We start from the raw sequence: 21,046 nt of genomic DNA, 5'->3' as shown, positions 1-21,046 counted from the left end.
GAGAGTATGTTTGATAGGTGGCATAATTGTCTAGCCACAACGGGATAATGGAGTCCTTCCACTTACCTCCAGAAATGCGCCCTTGTTTCAGCACGGTCCTATTTACTAATATTTTCACTCCCTTGTCACGCTGTCCATTTGTAATGTTTATTTCCTGGCTGAACCCATACTACATTGTGACATAATTATTGCTGGGTGTCTTTTAGCTCAAATTAGTCACGAATACATTGTGTGGAAGCTACGCGCTTCTCCGTTGATGATGCCAAGGCCTGTTGTTTATAATGCCTATTTCCCTTTACAGTAAAATACAAATACCAGTCTCTTAAATTGCTAGCTGTCAAAAAGTTTGGTGCATGCACACACTACTTTCGTACCCAGACATTGTAACACTGCAAATTATATTTTATTTAACCGAATACGGTTTACGGAATGTTTTATTTAGGGCTAGCATGTCGTTATAGGATGCTTCGGTTGAGGGTGACCATTGCCCATCTACCGAGCTGAAACGGACCCCTAAACCATAATTATTGGCAGGTTGAATAGTGGCTTAAAAAAGTGACTAGTTGGAGTTTATATTTTTCCTCTGCCCTCTTCACCACTTACGCTCCAATGGGACCTTTCTAGAATCATGTGACTTATGTTTTATTTAATTGTTTGATCAATTTCTTCTCCTTGTACGCAATATCAGAATTCATATTTAATTGTTTTTTAATAATGTTTGAAATGACCATTTTCTGTATTTTTTCTTTTAACGTGGAAGTTATGGTTTTTAGTGTCTGTGCATTGAATGGTTCGCTGTAATAGTGTCAGATTCGTGTTTTCTAGAAGTACAGTACACTAAACTAAAGGGCATAGTGTGTTTTGATTCATCATAGTTATAATAATATGATTATATAGATCAGTGTTTTGTTTATCTTGTATATTTAGTCTTCAGTTGCTATAAAATTGGTAGTAAGGGCACCACGACCTAAATTGCTGTATATAAAGTCTGAAATCCTCTCTGGTGCATTTAAAAAAAAAAACAAAAAAAAATGTCCTAGTAAACCTTTGGTGAGCTATTTAAAAACTGTAATTTTCAGGTTTACGTCCATACCTTAACGTTGTGGGCATTTACGTAGTAGAAGTAAAATTTTTTTTTTTTTTTTTCAAGTTCACCAAGGGAGCTTATTGATTTGTTTTAAGGGGTACTCAAGGACCATGGTTCTTGCAAGTGTGTGTGTATTAGATAAAGGATGGCCATTTCATTTTACAACTACAACAGCCATCCGTTCATTAACATTTTCAGAAACCTATTTGGATATCAAAATCATATGTCATATGTTTAGTTTTATAAGAATTTTGTTACAAAATTTTAGCAAGATTTAATTTTATTTATTATTTTTTTTTAGCCACTTTTGAAACAGTCACCTTGGAGCAATCACCAGGGCAGTGGTTGGAGCACAGGAAGCATGTCCTGGGGAGGAATGCATGGCCGGGATCGTAGAACTGGGAATATTGGAATTCCAGGAACTATGAACCAAATCTCCCCTCTCAAGAAACCCTTTTCTGGCAATGTCATTGCACCGCCTAAATTTAACCGATCTGCTCCATCGCTAACCCCAAAATCATGGATTGAAGATAATGTCTTCAGAACAGACAACAATAGCAACTCTCTCTTACCCTTACAGGTAAGAATGGTATGTAGCCAAAGGCGTATTTCTTACTTTTTTTTCTCTACGAAATATGCTTATTTATGTTTAGCTGTGCAGTCTGAACTGAATTTTTACTTCATGTGTATTGTAAATTGATTTGACCTTTATTTTGTTTGGGTGGGCAGACTAAGAAGACCACTATGGACTAAGAAATGTTATCCATCATTTGGCACTGTACAAAATATTTTTTTTCCTCTCAAAGTACTGTCCTGAAGAATAAAAAGAAAAGGCCTGATCTGTGCCTAGACTAGAGAACCTACCTAGGTTCGTGGAACAACATTGATCAATTACTAGAACAAGGGGGTTGTTACAGTGAACTTCCAATCCCCTTTCCACTTCATATGCATACTTGAGACAGTCTGTAGCCAATGATTGATCAGAGGAATGTAGTTGCATTATAGCAGGTGTTTTTTGTTTTTTTGCCACCGAGGATATTATGGGGCGCGCATTAGTAAAACAGGGAATCTCGTTTATAGGCTGATACATTTGTCTTTTTTGCAGCGAGTGTGCAGTATTTTTTTTTTAGCCCAAACGGCCTCCTCCTATATGGCAGTTTTCAGATTTTTTTTTGGAATGCATTTTCTGAACTCTACTGTATTATCTAGCCTCCATCGTGCTGATGATTTTAGTTTGTTGATGTACAAAACCTATTTCTGTTATACTTGCCCAAGTTCCACGATTGGTTATCGATACATTGTAGATTTCTACATGGCACTGGGGATGAGTTTACCATTAACCACAAAGAAAAATGCATGGGCATTTGTCTGGAGAAAAAACATGAAAGGACTCTGGTAGAGTTGTAGAAAAGTCTTCCACTTTTAAATGGCATAGCTAACAGGAAGGCTCACCCAAAAGAGGGTGCATCAATTATTTTAAGCAAAAGCACAAACTATTCACAAAACATAACAGCAGTTTGATTACTGTCCAGTGTAGCTGTAAGTTCGCTTTTAGTTTTCATAAGTTAACCATAGTATTTCAGTTTCAGCAGTTGCTCACATGCATTACTTGCACAATATTTCTTATAACTTGCTAAATTAATATAGCGTGGGGAAAAGTATTTCTAGTCGTAGAGATGTTTGACTTCTGAGTACTGACCCTGCGATATCTCGTATTTCTATTTTCAAACTCTCATTACTTTGTGAATGGCTAAATATTTTGTGTTTAGGGACGCCATACTTTATTTTCAGCATTCTTTATTTGCACAGCATTAGCCTAAAATGGAAATGCTGTAGACTACTCAACTTTCTCTTGCCTGTCTTGTGCCGTGAGAGTTGAGCACTTTTTGTGCTTTGCTCATTCATTTGTCGTTTATGTACTTTCAGTAGTAAGTAGTAATACCTTGGAGGTGGAACTTAATTCCACATTTGAAATGTAAGTGTACGTTCGCTGTAAAAAAGCCTGTCCTCAAACCAGGGTTTGGGAATGACCGTGAACAATTGTTGTACTTGACTTAGGCAGATTGCAGCCGCACACTTGGCTGCGATAATCGTAGATTGGTAAAAACCATCACCAGTTACACCAGTCAGATTGCAAATAAAACCCCAGCCATATTTGAGATGCTGAAGGACTTCTCAAAGACGATTTATTTGCGTACTTATAATTATGATTAAGACAATTTAGAAGCATTTCCTATCCTGACTTTAAAAAATGCTGCACTTTGAATCCAGCACAATTAAAACCCCTTTAGAAATGTAATTTGTTTTTCTGTTGTACATTTACCTTTGTCACCCACCTGCTGAAGAAGTATTGTTCTCAAGCGGCAGCCAAATGCAATTTATTTTAAATTGTATTGTATGTTTTTGTAATTAAATTTATTCCGTTTTATACAAATTATATTGTCTGAGTAAATGTCGCATTCCAATGATTAAGTGAAAGATTAGGTGGGGACCAGTAAACATCGGGTGCTGTTTCCTAAGTAGGTTATAGTTGAGAAAGGTGTAAGTGAAGGAGTGGAGAAGTGTTGCATGATCACAAAAAGCCTCTTTCCTGTGAGTAAGACACTCTGAGCACTGGAGAAAGGCGCAATTACTCACAGAAAATGCTATTTGAACCGGGTCTAGACCTTGTGTCTTACTGTTTTGTACATTAATTACAACTCCACTAACTCCCAATAGGCTTTGTGAATCACATGAAGTATTGTGTACTGCACACTCGCTGATGATATCACATTGAAAGCCAAGTGTTCTGCAGACTTCTAAAATCTGTGAATTCATGCCGGTTGAAATACTCAAGAGGGTGGCTGTTACCTCTAGTTTGCATAGGCCTAAAAATGGATAGACTGTATTGAAGACTGCATGCTCTTCGTCAGACGAAATCTGTCCTGACTGCAGCTGTCATAACTCAAGTATGGCGTAGTTTAAGAGACTGCCCCCTCTTTTCTGCCTCTTGGTTCAGATCTATTGTTTTTTTTTCTTTTTTTCTTTTTCTGACAGTTTTCTGTTTTTTGTAACTTTTCATATTACACACTGCAGCGTGGCTTCAACTTGAATGTTACGTTGTGGCTTCCATCCTGCCCCTAAAACAATATTGGTATTTCTAGCTATACTACTCACATGTTTGGAGATGGGCATTGGTAGCATACCCAGCAGACAGTTGTGTCATTATTATCACCTTCTTAAACATCTGTCCCACCCCCAACTGTAAATTTGCCCACTAGGAGTAAGTCATTAGTTTTTTGCAAGTGATGTTGTCAGATTGTCCAATGCAGTGTTTAGCAGACCTCTGTTCATTAAAACTTCCAGGTATTTAAGCATCCTGTCTTCTATCAAACCCCGTCATGGTCAGTGCTTGCGTTGGAGAAGAGTGTAATTTCTTTTCACCTGCACTTGGTACAGTAGACATGACGGAAAATTAAGAGCGAATTGTGACAAACAGGGAGATTAGGGAAGAGACTCAGTGTAGCATATTCTGTGGAGACTAGTTGATCACTGGGTGGTTCTTCATAGCCTTAGGAATAGATGATTTTCCTAATTAACTGATAACTGAATTCTACCTGATTTGAGTCTTTGCTGCCAAGTGGCAGAAACTTGAATGACTGACCCATCGGGTAAGATGGAATTGGGTGGCGAATTGGGTCGATTTTTAAAATTTGTTTGTCATTAAAATTATTTTTCTTTGCAGAGTAAGACTCATTCCAACAGATCAACATTCAGAGATGTAGCAATCAGTACACTGAGTCGTCTTTCATGGTAAACTTATTTTTATGTAAACCATGTCTCTTATAATGCCTATTCAATGAGAAGGCGACCTTCCAGACCAGCCTTCCTCTTTATTTCACAATGGCGCACCCATTTAACAGACAGTGTCTGATCTCATCCTTTGCTTAAAACAACTTTGTCAATGAAGTTCACTGTTACTCCGAGATTTTTCACGAATTTCCAATGACCCTCTTTTATGTTTTCAAACACCATCCAATGAGAGGTTCCAAAATCACTCTGCCAACTTTTCACCTAAACACTCACAAAGCTAAATAGAGATGCTCAGTTATGCATGGCATTTGACAAAACCCACATTGAGTCACTTCAATAGGTTTTTTTTTAGTTATTCATAAGGGGTCTATGCCCCAATTAAAGAGCTCCTTTATCTTGTGTGAGTGAAGTTCTGCTGGGTAGTCTTGAAATCAGGCCACGCTCAGTCCAGATAGTGGAGTTTTCGCAGGCACATATCTTGTGCTGCATCTCTTGCTCCAGGAACCACGTTGACTGGCTGTTTCCCTTCGGCGTGGATCTCTGTTGTAACAAAGCCACCCCATATCAATTCAAAGTCTCGCACAAGTTCTGTTTTCCAATGAGAGCCAAGATGGCCGCTGCCAGTTGCTGCCCTCACTCCACACAATGCCTTGCGGCACCCCAGGGCAACCTCAACCAAGTCTCCTGGTCCTCAGCCCACAATATCTCAGGTCATAGACCAGTGGTCCAATGGGCAGCCTCAGGTGAGCCAGACCAAAACACATGATCATTCTGTGCCACCCCGGCAGTCCCACCACTCTTGCTCATATGGCGGCGCCAGTTCATGACGAACCTGTATCCTGCCATTGGTATTAGTGGTGTCCCTAGATGTCGTAACAACTCCCTGGGATTCCCAGTTCATTTTATATCCCGAAAAGGTCTTGGCTGAGATTTTCACACATGTTAATAAGGGAAATGTGCTGATAGTTAATATGTAGAGCCTGTACTGGGTGTGGGGATAAGAGCCATCGGAACATTGTTGAACTCTGGACATTGAGCGATAGTGGATTCTGCTTCATTGACTTTATAGGGAGAGGGAGGTAAACAGTAGGTATTGGTAACATTCCTTAGACAGGCAGTACTCTCCTGAAGCCTTGGTAGAGGGCAAGATTTTGATAGCTTCTTCGACTTCTTTCGTGGAAAGCTCGCATTTGAAGACTTCTGCCATCAACTGTTAGCATTTTCCCCTAAGCAAAGCGGTTGTCTAAAGAGTAGGTAAGTAAGTAATTTATTATGCATAATTAATTAAAATCATTGCATATGGTAATCATACAAAAAAGAAGCGCAATTTCTTAGTAATAAAACTTCTGTACATTTAAATTAAAAGAAATACTTTTCTTAAGATCAGAGAGTGTTATAAAATTATAAAAAGGAACAGTTAATTCTTAAAACGTGCAAGTAAGAGAAATTTGCAAATCATCGGAAGACTAATCGCTGTTTCATTAAACTGATAGCAAATCTAATTGGATATTTAATCTTTTCTCTGTAATATCCCAAAATTTTGTAAGGCGACAGTTTAATTGAGTTACAGTTGGATTAAAACATAGAAGTATTGCTTGTCTGCAGGTCCTCACACCATGATGGAATAAAAAACGGTTTTAATAAGGATATCCTTATGTCCTTCAGTTTTTCACATATACAGATGATGTGGGTAATGTTCTCTTCACCTAGTCCACATAATCTACATTCATTGTTATGTCCGGTTCATTTCCATGGCGGTAATAATGCTTTTATAGGTCCAACCCCCAATCTTAACTTCAGGAATTTTTGTTTTATATGTATCCTTATTCCTAAATTTAAATAGGATTGAGGGTTGCTATTCTTATAATTGCTTATAACTGTCCATCCATGAGTACGTTTTGACAATGTTTCCTTATCCAGTGCGAGGGAGATACTCTTTGTTGTTTTTGTCACTAGTTTTTAAAAACATTGTGGGATACTGAAGTGTTCCATAAGTTCTCTAGGCTCAGTTTCTTAATTGCATCTATAAGGTATTTATTAAATGGGGATTTATTATTCCGAGTTAGTTCTATCCATAAAAGGTCATTCAAAGTGCCTTTTTCGGCAAGTCTGATTTTGTGCCATGTTTTTACGTAGGATCCCATTCGCTCCACTGTTTGGTTTTGTACACCAAATTCCAGTCGAAGTTGGGCTGGAGAGACCTATCTTGGAAGCTGGAATATCACACGATATGCTTTTGTTATGATATTGTTTAACGGTAAAGCGTCTCTCCCTCTCATTTGTTCACTCCCGTATGAGATTGTAGGCTGAAATTTGGCTCTCAAAATTTTTAAGAAAGGTTCAAGGGAGAGATCCGGTAATTGATTCTTCAGTGGTTTGAGTGTCAGGCAGGATGTCATACCTTTTTTCTTTAGGGACTCCATCTGTGGTTTACATGAGTTGTTGTGATCCAGGAGGATCCCCAGATATTTGTAAGTGGTGGCTTGTTGTTATGCCCATCCAGGTACCATTTTGGCGAGGATTTTTAATGGTAATTCACTACCATAATTTTGGTTTTTGAATTATTTATATTTAAGATATTTCTTTTTGAAAATCTATTAGTTGTGTCCAAAAGGCGTTGTAAGCCAATAGGGGTGCGGCTAATTAAAACTAGGTCATCGGCATAAAGCAGGTTTGTCAAGGTTTTTCCTCCTAATGATGGACTATGAGATGAACATTTAACCAGTTCTTCTGGCAGATCAGCCATGAAAAGGTTAAATAATATTGGTGAAAGGACGCAGCCTTGTTTGAGGCCCTTGCTAGTTGGAATTTTTCTCGATAATCGCGAACCATCCCCCAGTTTTATCCTAATCCATGTGTCTGTATATAGGTGTCTGAGTTGGTTCAGCAGTAAAGAAGATATCCCCCATTTTGCCAGTTTATACCAAAGCATGTCTCGGTCCACATGATCAAATGCTGCTGCGTAATCTATAAAACAGAGGTATAGTGCATGTTTTTTCTCTCTTGCAGCATCCATAAGTAAGGACAGGGCCAGGATGTTCGTTGTTGTTCCTTGGCCTTTTTGGAAACCGGTCTGTGTTATGGGAATGATGTTAGTTTCGGCTGTCCATCTTGTAAGTTCTTCCAGTAGGATCCCTGCATAATATTTGGCCTCTATATCTATTAGGGCAATTAACCGATAATTGTTTGGATTGTCACGTTCACCTTGTTTGTATATCGGGCTTACAATTGAGCCTCTTCATGAGTCTGGTAGTTGCATGTGTGTTAGGGCATATCTGTAGACTGGCTCCAGGATTTTACTCCAGAAAATGGGATCTTGCTTAAATAGCATTGGGGGAATTCCATTGGGCACTGGTGCTCCTGCTCTCCTACCTTTTGCAATTAGTTTCCTGATGAGTTGTATTTCTCTATCTGGGTTCTCTTCTGATAAACTCATTAGGTTTGATTCGATCAACTGATCTTTGTTCATTGATGGCAAGAAAGATATTTTTTGTCTTGCCTCGGTTATTGCTATTTTACTACTCTCTGGGACTGAGTTGAGGGCAGAGACTGTTGTTGATGCATCTATTATCTGGGTGTCCACAATTGGTTCCGAGTCATTAAAGTGGTTATGTAAATAAGTATACCATTTTGCTTCGGTGACTTTAGAGCTTATCCCATGATGTCCTGGTCTCAACAACATTGACACCTTTTTCCAAAATTTAGCACGGTTTTTTTGCTTTGCCTCATAATACAACAATGACCAGGCTTTATGGTTTTTCTCTTGTTTACCTCTCCATCTTTTTTGTTTTAATATTTTCCTTGTTTGTCGCAAAGTATTATGCAATTGCCAATTAAATGGATATTTACGTACCAATCTCAATGTTTGATTTGTAATACGGGTCAATCTCTTAATCTCCGGGCATTTCACTATTTTGTTGGAATTATACAAGGCTGATTTTGCCTCCTTATTTGATTTGCTCGGAAATGTCTCACTGAGAGTTTTGGTGAAATTAGTCCAGCATTCTAGGGGGTTGCCGCCCTTTTTGTCCATTTGTGCATAGAGTTGTTTTGCAGTTGCAGCTATTGTCTCTATGTTTTCCGAGCTGCATCTTATTCGCTTAAGATTGATAGTATTAGTTTGGACTATTTCTGTGGCTGCTGGAAATATCTCTACTGGATATGCCCTCAGGGTTAGTTCTTGAGGAAAATGGTCACTAAGGTCAATGTTACCAATTTCAAAAGCTGTTATCTTGCTAAAAAAATCTAGGCTCACGAAGGTATAATCTAAGTGGGTTGAGGTTTTAGTCGTGTGGAAAGTTGCTGCCGGAGGTTGGTCCTCGCTAAAGCGGCCATTCAGAGCCCTCAAATTACGATGTTCTAATTCCTGTAGAATTTTTTTTGCACCATTGGACATTTTAATTTTTGGTCCAGGGATCTGGGTTGGTATTTCCCAGGCGTCTGATATCTCTTGTATGAAATCTGAGGTTTGACCCGGTTCTATAAGATGCATATTAAAATCTCCTGCCAGTATAACATGGTCCGATTTTTTTTTTTTTTTCTTTTTTTTTGTTTTTTTCCTCTTCCATCAACCTGTCTAATTCGGCTGGTAATTCCATAATCGCTTTTTTCTTCCCTTTTGGGTGTAAATAGGTGTTTATTATTAATACTGACTGTTTGTTTATCTATTTTCAGCTTTATTTTTATGGCTTGCACGCTGTTTGGAGGAGATATTTTAATGGTTAATGGTATAGTTTCTCCAATAGTTGATGCAGAAGTTAATATCGATAAGCCTCCTGAGCTACGGCCTAGATTTGAGGCCTTAGTAGCTAGAATCGACAGTGATGTAAATCCTTTCAAACTGAATGAGTTATCTTTCCATGTCTCTTCCAAGAGTATTATGTCGAATTTTTCTATATAGCTAAAAAATTCTTGCTCTGACATTTTAGCCGCTAATCCATTGATGTTCCATGTGCATATTTTTATCCCACTTTGTTTAGATTGAGGTGAGTGAGTAATTATCCGGTCAGGTCATATATTGGCCTCTAATGTAATCGTACGATGGTTTCCTTGCCAATTATTGTTAATTAAGAGTTGTGATTGTGTTACTTGAGGAGCATCGGTCACTATTGTGGTTAACAAGTTCGCTTCTCTATTGGCTCCAGGGCTTCTACTTTTGGCACCTCTTAATACTGAACTGATTGATTTATCTAGGTTAGTTAATTTTTTTGTTAGGAAAGGAGTCGGATATGATGTTATTATAACAAGCTCCAGTTCTATTCCCCAGTTTTTAAAGCAATCCTTTTCTTGGTAAATTCTTCTAGAAATCTCAGAGTTTTGCCATGTCGCTCTAGTAGATTCAGATTTTTGGTTATTTTTTCGTAAAAATTCGATTGATCGTAAGTCAGAGGACATGATGTTTTCTAATTTTTTATTAGAGTGTAAAAGTTGTAAGCTGTTCTGTCTATTTAGTATGTCCATAGGCCCTCTCGATTCATATAACGGATGAAATATAATGATGTTTGATTCTGTTTTATTTTCCTGTTGGTAATTATCGTGGAGTCGATTATCAGTCGTGTGGCTAGTGTTTTCCCGTGAGTTCAGAGCTGACCTTATCCTTTCTAGGTCTTTAGACCCTACTTGTTGTTTGATTGCCCGAGGGTTCATATCGGTTTTACTCCTGTGGATCGTAGTGTTAAGTTCATAAGGGATAGATTGAATGTTTGAGCTCTGGGTTATATCCTCCTTATGGAGGGGCGGGCTTTCTTGGGGGGCTAGTATCTTGATTATGTTTAGTTTCTTCGAACCTTTCTTTTAGATTTTGAATAATTGGTGAGGGATCTTGCTTCTCTAATACCACTTTGGGTTTACCTGAACTGCTATCCTTCCGTATTACTGTTTGTAGTTGTTTATTCTCATTTGACATCAAAACATGTGGAGGGGTTTTTTGAGGTGTTAACTGTTGGTCACTTTTGGAATTAGAAAAAGGATGGCATCCTCTACTTATCTGTTTGTTTTTCCTTCCTTTCCTTTTGGTTTTACGAAAAAAAAATTTCTCCAAAAGTAGAATTTCCCTCGGCATCTACTTTCCCGCTTTCCTCTTGGAATTCGTTTTGTTTTTGTGGAGAGTTATTATCTGCAATTATTTCCATTTTATCTGTTGATAGGAGTAGTACTTTTTTGTCCGTCGTGCCTGCGGTTTTTGTTTGTGTTTGGTTTACGAGAACTTTTTTTATGTCGAGTAATAAGTCGCCTAATATACTTGGTAATATAGATAATTTGTCAATTATTGGTGCGCATGTGCATTCTTGGTTAACTTGTTGTATTGCATAAGTACCTTCCTGGCCCTTCTTTATTAAATCATTCAGGCCAGCTAATTTCTTATCTATCCCCGCTGTTGAATCAGCAAGTGCCTGTAAAATAGTCAACTGAAGATCCATTTTGTGTGATTGGTACTGCAATGCTGCTGTTGAGTATTGCATTGTGCTTAGCATTGCCTCCCAGATTATTTTATTGTTTAAATATGTTTTGTCTTCCAGAAAGTTTTTATCTAATATTGTATCTGGTATTGTATCTTGATTGTAAGAAGCGACCATTTCTTCCCATTCTTGCGTAGCTAGAAAGGACATATCGCTTTTATCTGATTTGTCCACAAGTGTGATCTGGTGGGTGCTATCTGAATGAACATTTTTTGATGATATTAGTTCAGTCTGGTTTGGTAACAGTTGGTTCAAATCTGTACTTATACCCCTATTTTGTTCAAATTTAAGTCGTGATCCTTTTGTTTCCATGTCTTTCATCTCTCCTTCCTTTGGATTTTTATCTTTTACTGTTTTCTCGTTTAGATGTTTTTCCTCAAGCTCCCCGAGCTCCCCAGTTATTGTTTCTTCCTGTGTATTCGTGTTAACAAGTGGTTTTTTATTTGCCATAGATGAAATATCAGCTACCAGACCCTGTAAAATTTTTGGGCTTTGTGTATTTTTATTGATGTTATCATGCTCTTCGCTTAGTGGTTGATGACTAAGTCCACTAAAATCGTCAATGGGTGCCAAAGTAGACTGTTTTGACAGATGGTTTTTATGTCCCAGGTTTATGATACTTTCCGTTTCGAGATGATTGTTGTATAGTGTGATAGCATTATTTGTTTGAGGTCCTTTCACACAGGCGGTCTCCATTAAATTTGTTGGTTCATCATTGTTTGTTTGAAGGGTCGACCTAGCTGGTTCATTATCCCCGATATCCATTTTCACGTTAAATCCTTGCTGAACTGGAATAGATTGTTGATGTATTTCTGGGTTACTTTGAGGTATCCAATTAAAACAATTTGATTCCAGAGGCAAAAGAGGGGTTTGCAAGCCTTCTAACAGACTTGTTTTTGAAAAAATTGCTGCTGTTGGATCTTTCAAAAAAGAGAATTTTGTGTATTTCTTGGGCTGGTAAATACAAGGGTTATTTCCCTTGTTTCCGTTAATTGTATTTTTTGGTGTGCCAATTGTGACAATTGGATTAATTGGTGAAGGTTTATTTATTTCCCCTGTAGGAGCTATAGATGGAGCGGTAAGTTGGGACTTCCTTTTTTCTAATTTTGAGTTTGTTATGGTAGTAACCTTATCTTTGTTGTGATCACTCCCTTTTGTCTCCGTTATGTCCAGTTTTTCGCGCTTAATCTTTAAAAAGTCCACGTAGGATTCATTAAGGTTCGGCTCCTGGGAAGGGCCATTATTTTCATTCTCCGCTTTTCTTTTCTCAGCTTTGAGTTGGGCTTTTGACTTTGCCTTTACTGTCGTTTTCCTTACCCTCCCTGATCGCATAGTTGCAATTTAATAAAGATGTTAATGTATAAACTGCAATTTTTAATCTTATGCACAGGAGCCTGTTGAGGAACCTGTTGAGGGCTTGTAATACTTGGTTACTTAGTTGCTCCTTGTTATCTTGTATCCCTCCCTAGGGATTTATTCCTAGTACAAGGACCAATGATTCGTCAGATTCCTCAGATACAGTTTTAAGCTTTTGCAATTGATTTTAAACTTCTCGGGAAAACAATTCCAGTAAGTCCCCTAGAGCCCGTGCAAACACTCCAACACCTCCTCACCTGTCTCCTGTCGGGTGCAATGGCGTGCTCAACCCTGCGTCCGAGTCCAGGGAAGGGGAGCAAGGAGAGGTTAGGGCAAAGGTAAAGCTGGCGTAGAGGTAGATGGAGGCAGCCGGGGGCAGGCTCTCGGCTCTCTCCCGGCCCTGGCTCCGGCTCCGGGCACCACCACCGCTGATACTTCCTGCCTCGTACCTCTTTCCGCTTTCCTGATGGTTTTTTCCTGGTTGGAGGAAGTGGGAGCACAGTAATCGGCAATACTATGAGGGAGGGAGGGAGGGCGGGCGCGCGAGCGTCTACAGCTTCTACCGCGCCTGTCCTGCTCTCCGTGCTTCGTACTCCACAGTTACTGTACTTGCTGTACTCTCCCGCCTGTGTCGCTACAAATCCATCGACCTATGGCTGTGACCACGAGCGCGGCTGCGTCCGCCGCCGGTCTACGTCCTTTTCCAGGGGAGAGATGACCCGCGGAGAATCTGCTCACGGGTTGTGGCGGCGGCTCTGACCAGCGGCTCAGCGGCACTCAGCAGACTCTGCAGACTCTCTATCGCTCTATCGTTATCTGCTCCACAGCGACGCCAGAGCATTCAATTGGCAAAACAGGGTAGGGTAACCGGAACGGATGGAAAGAGTAGGTGTCCACAATCAGCCACGGAAGTCATAAATAATTGAAAAATGAAGAAAAAGTGTTGGATATATTGACAGCATGTGTGTGGAGGGTTATGTCTGCACCATATGCCACTATATTGATTAGGCCTATCTCCATTGTATTTGTGTTGCAAGAACACTGTTCGGTTTCTCACTTTGCTTATTGCGACACTATTTCACATGTGACAGCGATTATTCTGTGATGGAAGTGAAGACCGGCATGAAGGTAAGTAGTATTCTATGTAAGTTGTTTGATCTCTCGTTCCAGGTGCGTCTACTTCAAGAACATTACAGCTTGGCAAAGACATTCTTTCTGACTATTAGACCTAGAACTGCCTCTTTGGTTCGAAGCAGAGGAAGGCTACTGTTGAGGAAAAAAAATCAGCAACAGTGTACTTTTCCAGGTTGCTATATGTTTTCAGATTTCTGGCACTTTGCTCTTCCCGTAAAATTCCTTTCTGGGATTGACCCAATACGCTGAGCATGATCAGCCAGTTCCTGTGTCGATGCATGCAATGGTTCCACCAGTTGACTGCCCTGTCTCAGATTTTGGTCCTCCTACACGTAGCAGTTTTAATTCTTTGACAGTTATGTGGGGTTTGGTGTAACTGAAGCTCTTTTGTTGGCCACACTGTTATACATTCAGACGTTATGATTGAGATGACCATTATAGCAGACTATAGGTTTATGGGAAGCTTGCATTTGTCTTCCTTTTGTTATCTTTCTTTTTCTTTGGCATCTTTAAAAAATGTATCTAGTTAGATGAACTTTAGCATCGTGTGGAAGGCGCATGTTTTTTGTTTTGTTAGGAGGATTCACAGGAATGCAGTTCAAATTCCAGAGCATAAATCATAGCCATTCCTTTTGTATCTTCGTGAGTTGAACGTATCTACTTGGATAATGCACTATTCAGATTGTCCAGAAGAAGCAGATATGATTAACTGTGGCTACCCATTGAGGTTCTACAGTGTTAACTGTAATGTAACCTAGCATAGACAGCAACCTCCTGTTCATTGTGTAACAGTGTGTGTGGCAAGAGAGGTAGATATTTGATACTCCTTGGTTTTATGTTTATCCCTGCATGTCATGTTTTAAGGCTCCTAAAGAATTTCAGTAGCAGAAAGGGGCCTTTTCCTTGGGTGCGTTCTGTCACTATCGCCTGCCTATAGGTTGTTGAATGAGACCCAGCCTCAAATTTCACTTATGGGCATGCGCCTTCCTTTCATGGTAATGATCACCACATAGTGGCAGAATGTGCAGTGGTAAGAGCGATTGTGCCACATCACCTTCAGTGCCACCACACCCTTCATTCCAGAGAACACACTCCGTCACTGGGACCCAACAGTCCAGAGACGATCGAAACAGCAGCCAGTTTGTTTGAAGCAGGTATCCAGGCTTCAAATTTGAAAGGGAAATCGGCACCGCTTCTAAGCGACCGAGGTAACTCGTAGATAGCGAGGCTTAGACCTGACTTACCTTGTCTCCTGGAGCCCCACAAATATAAGCACTGTTCATCGCGCACACCAGCACAGGAGATATTTTTGCAGGAAACCATCAGGCATAATGGACACAATCCTGACTTGTTATAAGCAAGTGTTGCGAAATTCCAAGTTTCAGAAGTTAAGGATGCTGATTAGTAATAGCAAGATTTCAGTTTTGCTGCGGGTTGGGGCACAATCTTTTTGTTTAATCCCATGTAAGTTAATGCTGCCATGTTTCTCATAAGTTACAAAGTCTATTTGTAGGAAAAGTGTGTTTGCCAAGTGCCACAAAGGAATATTTCTTACAAGTGGTGCATTTTTGTTTTAACAGAATTTTGTTTTGTTTTTGGCAGTCAGTTGAAGCTGTTCATGATGATGGACCTCTTAACTCCTTTCAGTGCAGTTGTCCAGAGTGTCCCAAAGGGTGATACAAAGGTTCTCGTTTCAAACTGTAGAAGTCAAATGACCAATTGTACAGTTCCAAAAAATGGATATTAAATATATAGCTCCAGAGGTCTCCGCTTTCTCCTCTGATCACCAAGTAGTTTAGTTAATGGACTTGAACAATGTGTTTTTAATCAGATTTGACTGCAACCAGAGGTAGAGCCTGAAAGTTTATACTCCTTTTTTGTAATCGTTCTATAGTAATGAATGGACCAAACATGCCTTTCATTAAACTTATACTGAACAAAATTCATCTATTTTTGCTATGTAATGTTCGCTACAGAACATGGGGCCAGTGCTAGTAAATAGTCATGGTCAAAGAACTAACTTGCCACTTCAAGCTTCGAATTAATTCTAAAAAAACAATTAAAGAAGCAGTTCGTTTGAGGCTCAAATGTGCAAAATGACAAACTCGCTGTATTTAGGAACACACAACACAAAAGAGAACTCACGGTCGACTGCCTTGCTGTTCTCGAGTTAATTGTTTTGATTTTTTTAAAAAAAATTGTTTTTATGTGTGTTTTTGTATCTGTCCTGTTGCCAAATTTGTTTTCCTCAAGGTAGTCAACCACGTACTGTGTTGTGTGCATTGCTAAACATAACTGGTGAATTTCAGTAGTTTTGCACGTTTGAGCCTCAGGCATAACTCATTTTTAACAGTTTTATTTTCTTGAGCAAAAATGTTTGATTGCTTTACATTAAGTGGGGGCACCACTCCATTAGATCGGGTTGCCACCAACGAATGCAAAACGATAAAGCTTCACTTCTAAATGCCCACAATTCGAGGGCACTGCACAATGGATGAACTGGTTGGTGATATCTGCCTACCCCATTTCTCAACCTCCCCCCAATTCCATATATGGTTAGGAAAAAGCAAGTGTCAATGTTTCATATTCTGGCAAACCCCGTGTGAGCAAAGCTGTCACCTTTCTAGAGATGTCGGTGTAGTTGCACTAGAAAGTTCCTCTGAGGCCAAAGCTTCTATCTCAGTATCAAGCTTAGCTCAGGCACACGCACCCTAGACAACTCAATTTAGCAATCTGGCACCTGAGGCCTTTGTGTTTGGTTACCTCATACTTCCGTAAGAATGTATGTAAACCCATTTAACGTGCCTGCTACGCCGCCAAATTAGAAAGTTATTCCACTACTGCATTAGCAAACACCATGACCCCCATAAAGTTTTTGTGCAGTACCTCACTTGCTACGTGTTAGATTTGTAGAAAGCAGGCGTTAGACATTGGGTTTCAGATTGGGAGAGGTATGCAACATGTCCAAGAAGGAACCACATTCCTAGTCGGGCTAAGTCACAAACCCATCCTAAACTATCCTGTGCTCACCCTCTGGTAGCTCGGCACTGAGCAGTCGGGCTTAACGTAAGAGGCATTGTGTAAACTATTTATGCAACACTTCAAACGGTAACACAGTGAAAACACTACAAAAAGACTCCACATCAGGTTAGAAAAATAGAGCTTACTTTTATAAATAAAGCAAGACCATAATGACAAAAATCGAATAGGTAAAAGTCAAGATATGAATTTTTAAAGAATAAGCTGTAAAATAGCACTTAGAAGCAGTAAGCGCTTATGTAGGTTTTTTTGGTCGCACCGTATCGGGACAAAGTCAAAATTTCAGGCCGAGCGCAGGGTTGGATACAGGGACCCAGTTAGACCTGTTGAACAAAAGTACCTTGATCCAAGCTGAATCGCCGTTGAAGATCCACGCAGCAGCGATGATGTACCGGTTCCAGAGAGGATGTGTTTTTTGTTGAAGCAAAACCTTAGGCCTCACTTCCAAGGGTCCAGGACTGGAATAGCACCACTTGGCAGGGTAGATTCTCAGATGTCAGAGTCTAGGTGCAGCAGCAGCAGAAGGGTTGGATGTCTTTTATATCCCTGAGATTTCAAGTCAGCAAGCCCTTGGAGTCAATCTTGGTTCAAGTGATGCAGGTCCAGTTCTCACCCAGGCATGGGAACAGCAGGCAGCAAGGCAGCCCCGAAAAAGACACCTTCTGTGACGGGAACTACATAACCCATGAGTATAATGGTTGAAAACTGGGCCACATAAGTCTAATGAAGTCTACATTTAAGTTCTAGGCCGGGGCTGGAGGCGTTCTTCGTGGGAAGACCCAAGGCCTTCCAGGAAAGCTTTAATGATGGGGATTTTACTGCGCAACAAATGTTCCCCATTTTGCAGGTAGGCTACAACTGCAGCTAGATGTAAATGGATAGGTGTGTGTGCGCTAATTCTGCTGATGGAAACTATCCCTCTCTGCAGGGTCACCCCCCAAACCTTTTGCCTTTCTCCTCCACTCTTTCTGACCTCGTTTTTGTTTGCCTTGGGACTCATCACTTTACCTCTGCTAACCAGTGCTATAGTGCATGTGCACTCTCCTCTAAACATGGTAATATTGGCTCATAGGCAACTGGCATAAATGATTTACTTATAAGTCCCTAGAATAGTGCACTACATGTGCCCAGGGATTGTAAATTAGATGCTACAAGTGGACCTGCAGCAATGCTTGTACCACCCACTTAAGTAGTCCTCTAACAAGATCTCTGGCCTTCCATTTCAGAGCCTGTATGTGCAGCTCAAACTGCCATGTCGACCTAGCAAGATAAACCTCTTGCCAGGCCTAAACCTTCCCATTTTATACATATGTCACTCCTAAGGCTGGCCTGGTATAACCCAGAGAGCAGGGTGCAACGTATTCAAAAGGCAAAGCATGCACTTTTAGGTTTTATATGTCTTGGTAGTGAAAAACTCCAGAAGTTGTTTTTCACTACTGCAAGGCCTATCTCTCCCATAGGACAACACTGTGAAACGGGCAGTTAACAAAAAGCATTGGCAAAGCTAAATCCGTTGGTTTTGCCAGTGCTTCTCTTTATTTGTATAGAATTCATGTTGTGCATCTAAAATGTCAAGTCTGCAGTCTGCTTTTAGGTGGTTGTTTAGGAAGGCTGCCTCTTATACCATCATGCCTTTAATTTATCTTGGTTCTCCAAGCATGCTTATGTGTGCGATAATCCTTGCTGTATAATGAAGCAACTGGTATGAAACCATACTTTTCTAGCTCCCACCCCCTCTATTTTTCCTTTGCATAGTTCTTTAGTAGATGATTACATTGAAGAAAATAAGCACTTGGCGCTGGTTTTGTGTGAGTTTGGTTGACAATTGGAGTTTACTTGTAAGTGGTGTCACCAGGTTACCAAAGTAGGGTAGGTGGGTGTGTGTTTTTTTGTTTATTTTAGGGAATTGCTTTTGCACTGTTGCACAAGGACGGGTAAACTAAAACTGTGGATCATTGGAATACATGGATGAGAATTGGGTTACAAGATTGCCTTCCTGTGCTCACAAAAAAGCTCAGGAGTGCTTAGGGTCTTTAAACTCACTCAGTGTGACTAGATCTGCTCCCTTTCTTATTGGACCTTCTGAATGTGATGGAGATCAGAGTAAAGACTTAATTGGAGAGCAAATGTCCAATTGAATTAGCTTGTCTTTTATAGAATGCACTCCTTTTTACTCAGATCATCTTGACTGTAAATCTGTCAGTTCACCAGCATCTCGGATCAGTAAAGAAAGACTGCCTCTCAGTAGAACTGCGCTGTCTTTGAGCTCCCATTTGATTAATTGCACGGTTGCAAGGAGGAGCGATACAAAATGTAGGCCTCTTGCTCCCCCACCTCTTGGTGCTGTTGAGTGCCTGGGTGTTTTATAATGCTCACATAGTAGACTGAAGTTTTCAGACCTAACATGACTACAGTGTAGAATGGAAAACAAAAATCTGCAAATGCGGCTTCCAGTGACTATTTCCTTCAGGGTGTCCTTGGGTGGACGTCAAGGCCCTCCACGTTGTCTGCTAGGTTCTGAAGATAGTGCTATTTAAACTGTTTGCATAGAAATACAAAATAATAAAAGTGGAAACTCTGCCTTTGATCTCTCATCCAGATGCCACCCAGCCTTAACACTGCTTGGGTGTACAAGCAAGATTAGCTGTGATACAAACATGCTGTATAGGAACTGGCTGCACTTTCTACTCTTTTCAACCCTTGTCTCGTTCTTTTTCACCGTATGTTAAATGAATGACCTCGACAATTTATGATCATTATGATGGGAGTGTCTGAGAGGGAGTCGGGTGTGACTTTGGCATGCTGATCATGAACCCCAGTGAATGCATAAGGTTCGCCGTAGTCGAGGTGGGAGACGACTGCCTGGGGCGAGCTCGCCTTCCAAAACTAGTCGTCAAGATAGGGGAAGTCTGGAACCCCTGATCTCCGCAGATGGGCTTCGACCACTGCCGTCACCTTGGTGAACCTCTGAGAGGCACTGGTGAGGCAGAAGGGGAGCACCGTAAGCAAAGTGCTAGTGGTCCACCGTAAACTGCAGGTAGGAGCAATGGGCAGGCAGAATGGGGATATGGAAATAGGCGTCCTGCAAGTCTCCTGGGTCCAGGGAAGATTGAACCTGAGCACGAGTGAGCAACTTGAACTTCTTTTCTGAGGAAGTAGTTGAGGGCTCTGAGGTCAAGAATATGACAAAGGCCTCCGTCCTTTCAGTCGCGCAGAGGCTGTGAAACTTGTGCGGTTCTCTGACTCTGGTAGGTCTGGCACTCCTGGAAACCCCTTCCGTAGCCATGAAAGTAGCGAACAGTTGATGCAGGACAGGATGAGACTGAGAGGCCCATGGATTTGCCGATAACCCACGACTCCTTGAAGTGCTCTAGAGCTGCGTCTGCCTATCTCCGAAGAGACGAAAGCCATCAAAGGGCATTTCCATAAGGTTGGCTTGGACATCCCCAGAAAAGCCAGACGTTTTCAGCCAGGCATGGCGCCCAACGGCCACGACAAGGAAATCACTCTGCCCAGCGAGTCAGTTGTGTCAAGGCCACAGTGTATGGCAAACTTTGCTGCATCCCTCCCATCTACAACCGCTTGTAAGAGGACAGCCTGGGCCTCCTCTGGGACTTCTGGCAACACTAGCGCAACTATCTCCCACATTACATGGGAGTAACAGCCCAAATAGGTATGCCGTTTATCGACCGCAATGCTAGGCTGGTGTAACATTTTCTTGCCAAAGCAAAAACCAAAGGAAATGATGGACGGAGTGTTGAACATTGCAAGCACTCACCCCCAGTCAACTGATCTGGGTTTAATCCATCACCGTTCTTTAGCCCACTCTGCCACCCCAGTTCAGACATGGCCATATGCAAATCAGTCTGACCCTGTGCCTCATGGGAACAGTCCAGCCCGAACTGCCAAGCCATGTCTTCCCTGGACCGGAAACAAGCTTCCTAGGACCGGTTTCTGGCATTTCAGCCGTCTTCAGCCAGGCTCTCTTGAATCCGGTGGCAAAGTGAGCAAGGGACTCACGTCTGAGCATACCCTGCCAACTTATGGTAGCATTTTCTTGCCAAAGCTATCCAGCATGTGGGATTTTATATCCGGGGGGTGCTAAAGGGAGCGTGCCACAGGAAGTAGAGGCTTGGACCACCAAGCTCTCGGGGGCTGGGGGGGGGCCCTGAAGAGAGGA

The 21,046-nt window shown here is 40.9% G+C and overlaps 2 protein-coding genes across 3 annotated transcripts in view; one reads left to right on the top strand and one right to left on the bottom strand.

The window, feature by feature from the left end:
• Positions 1–21,046, bottom strand: part of LOC146863019 (uncharacterized) — a 471,045-nt gene that overhangs the window by 22,377 nt on the left and 427,622 nt on the right. The window lies entirely within an intron of this gene.
• The window catches only part of CPEB2 (cytoplasmic polyadenylation element binding protein 2), a 226,879-nt gene that overhangs the window by 2,842 nt on the left and 202,991 nt on the right, over positions 1–21,046 (top strand). Inside the window, exon 2 of one of the 2 annotated variants that reach the window (XM_085642400.1) lies at positions 1,389–1,667. In XM_085642400.1, coding sequence (XP_085498526.1) covers positions 1,389–1,667 — 279 coding nt within the window. Of the gene's footprint in view, positions 1–1,388; positions 1,677–21,046 lie in introns of both variants that reach the window. The other variant, XM_085642399.1, reaches the window with a different exon arrangement.

Source organism: Triturus cristatus, chromosome 2_2, assembly GCF_964204655.1.
Source record: "Triturus cristatus chromosome 2_2, aTriCri1.1, whole genome shotgun sequence".
In the NCBI taxonomy this organism is placed as follows: Eukaryota; Metazoa; Chordata; class Amphibia; order Caudata; family Salamandridae; genus Triturus; species Triturus cristatus.
The sequence above is the reverse complement of the archived record's forward strand: the minus strand, read 5'-3'. Positions and strand labels throughout refer to the sequence as shown.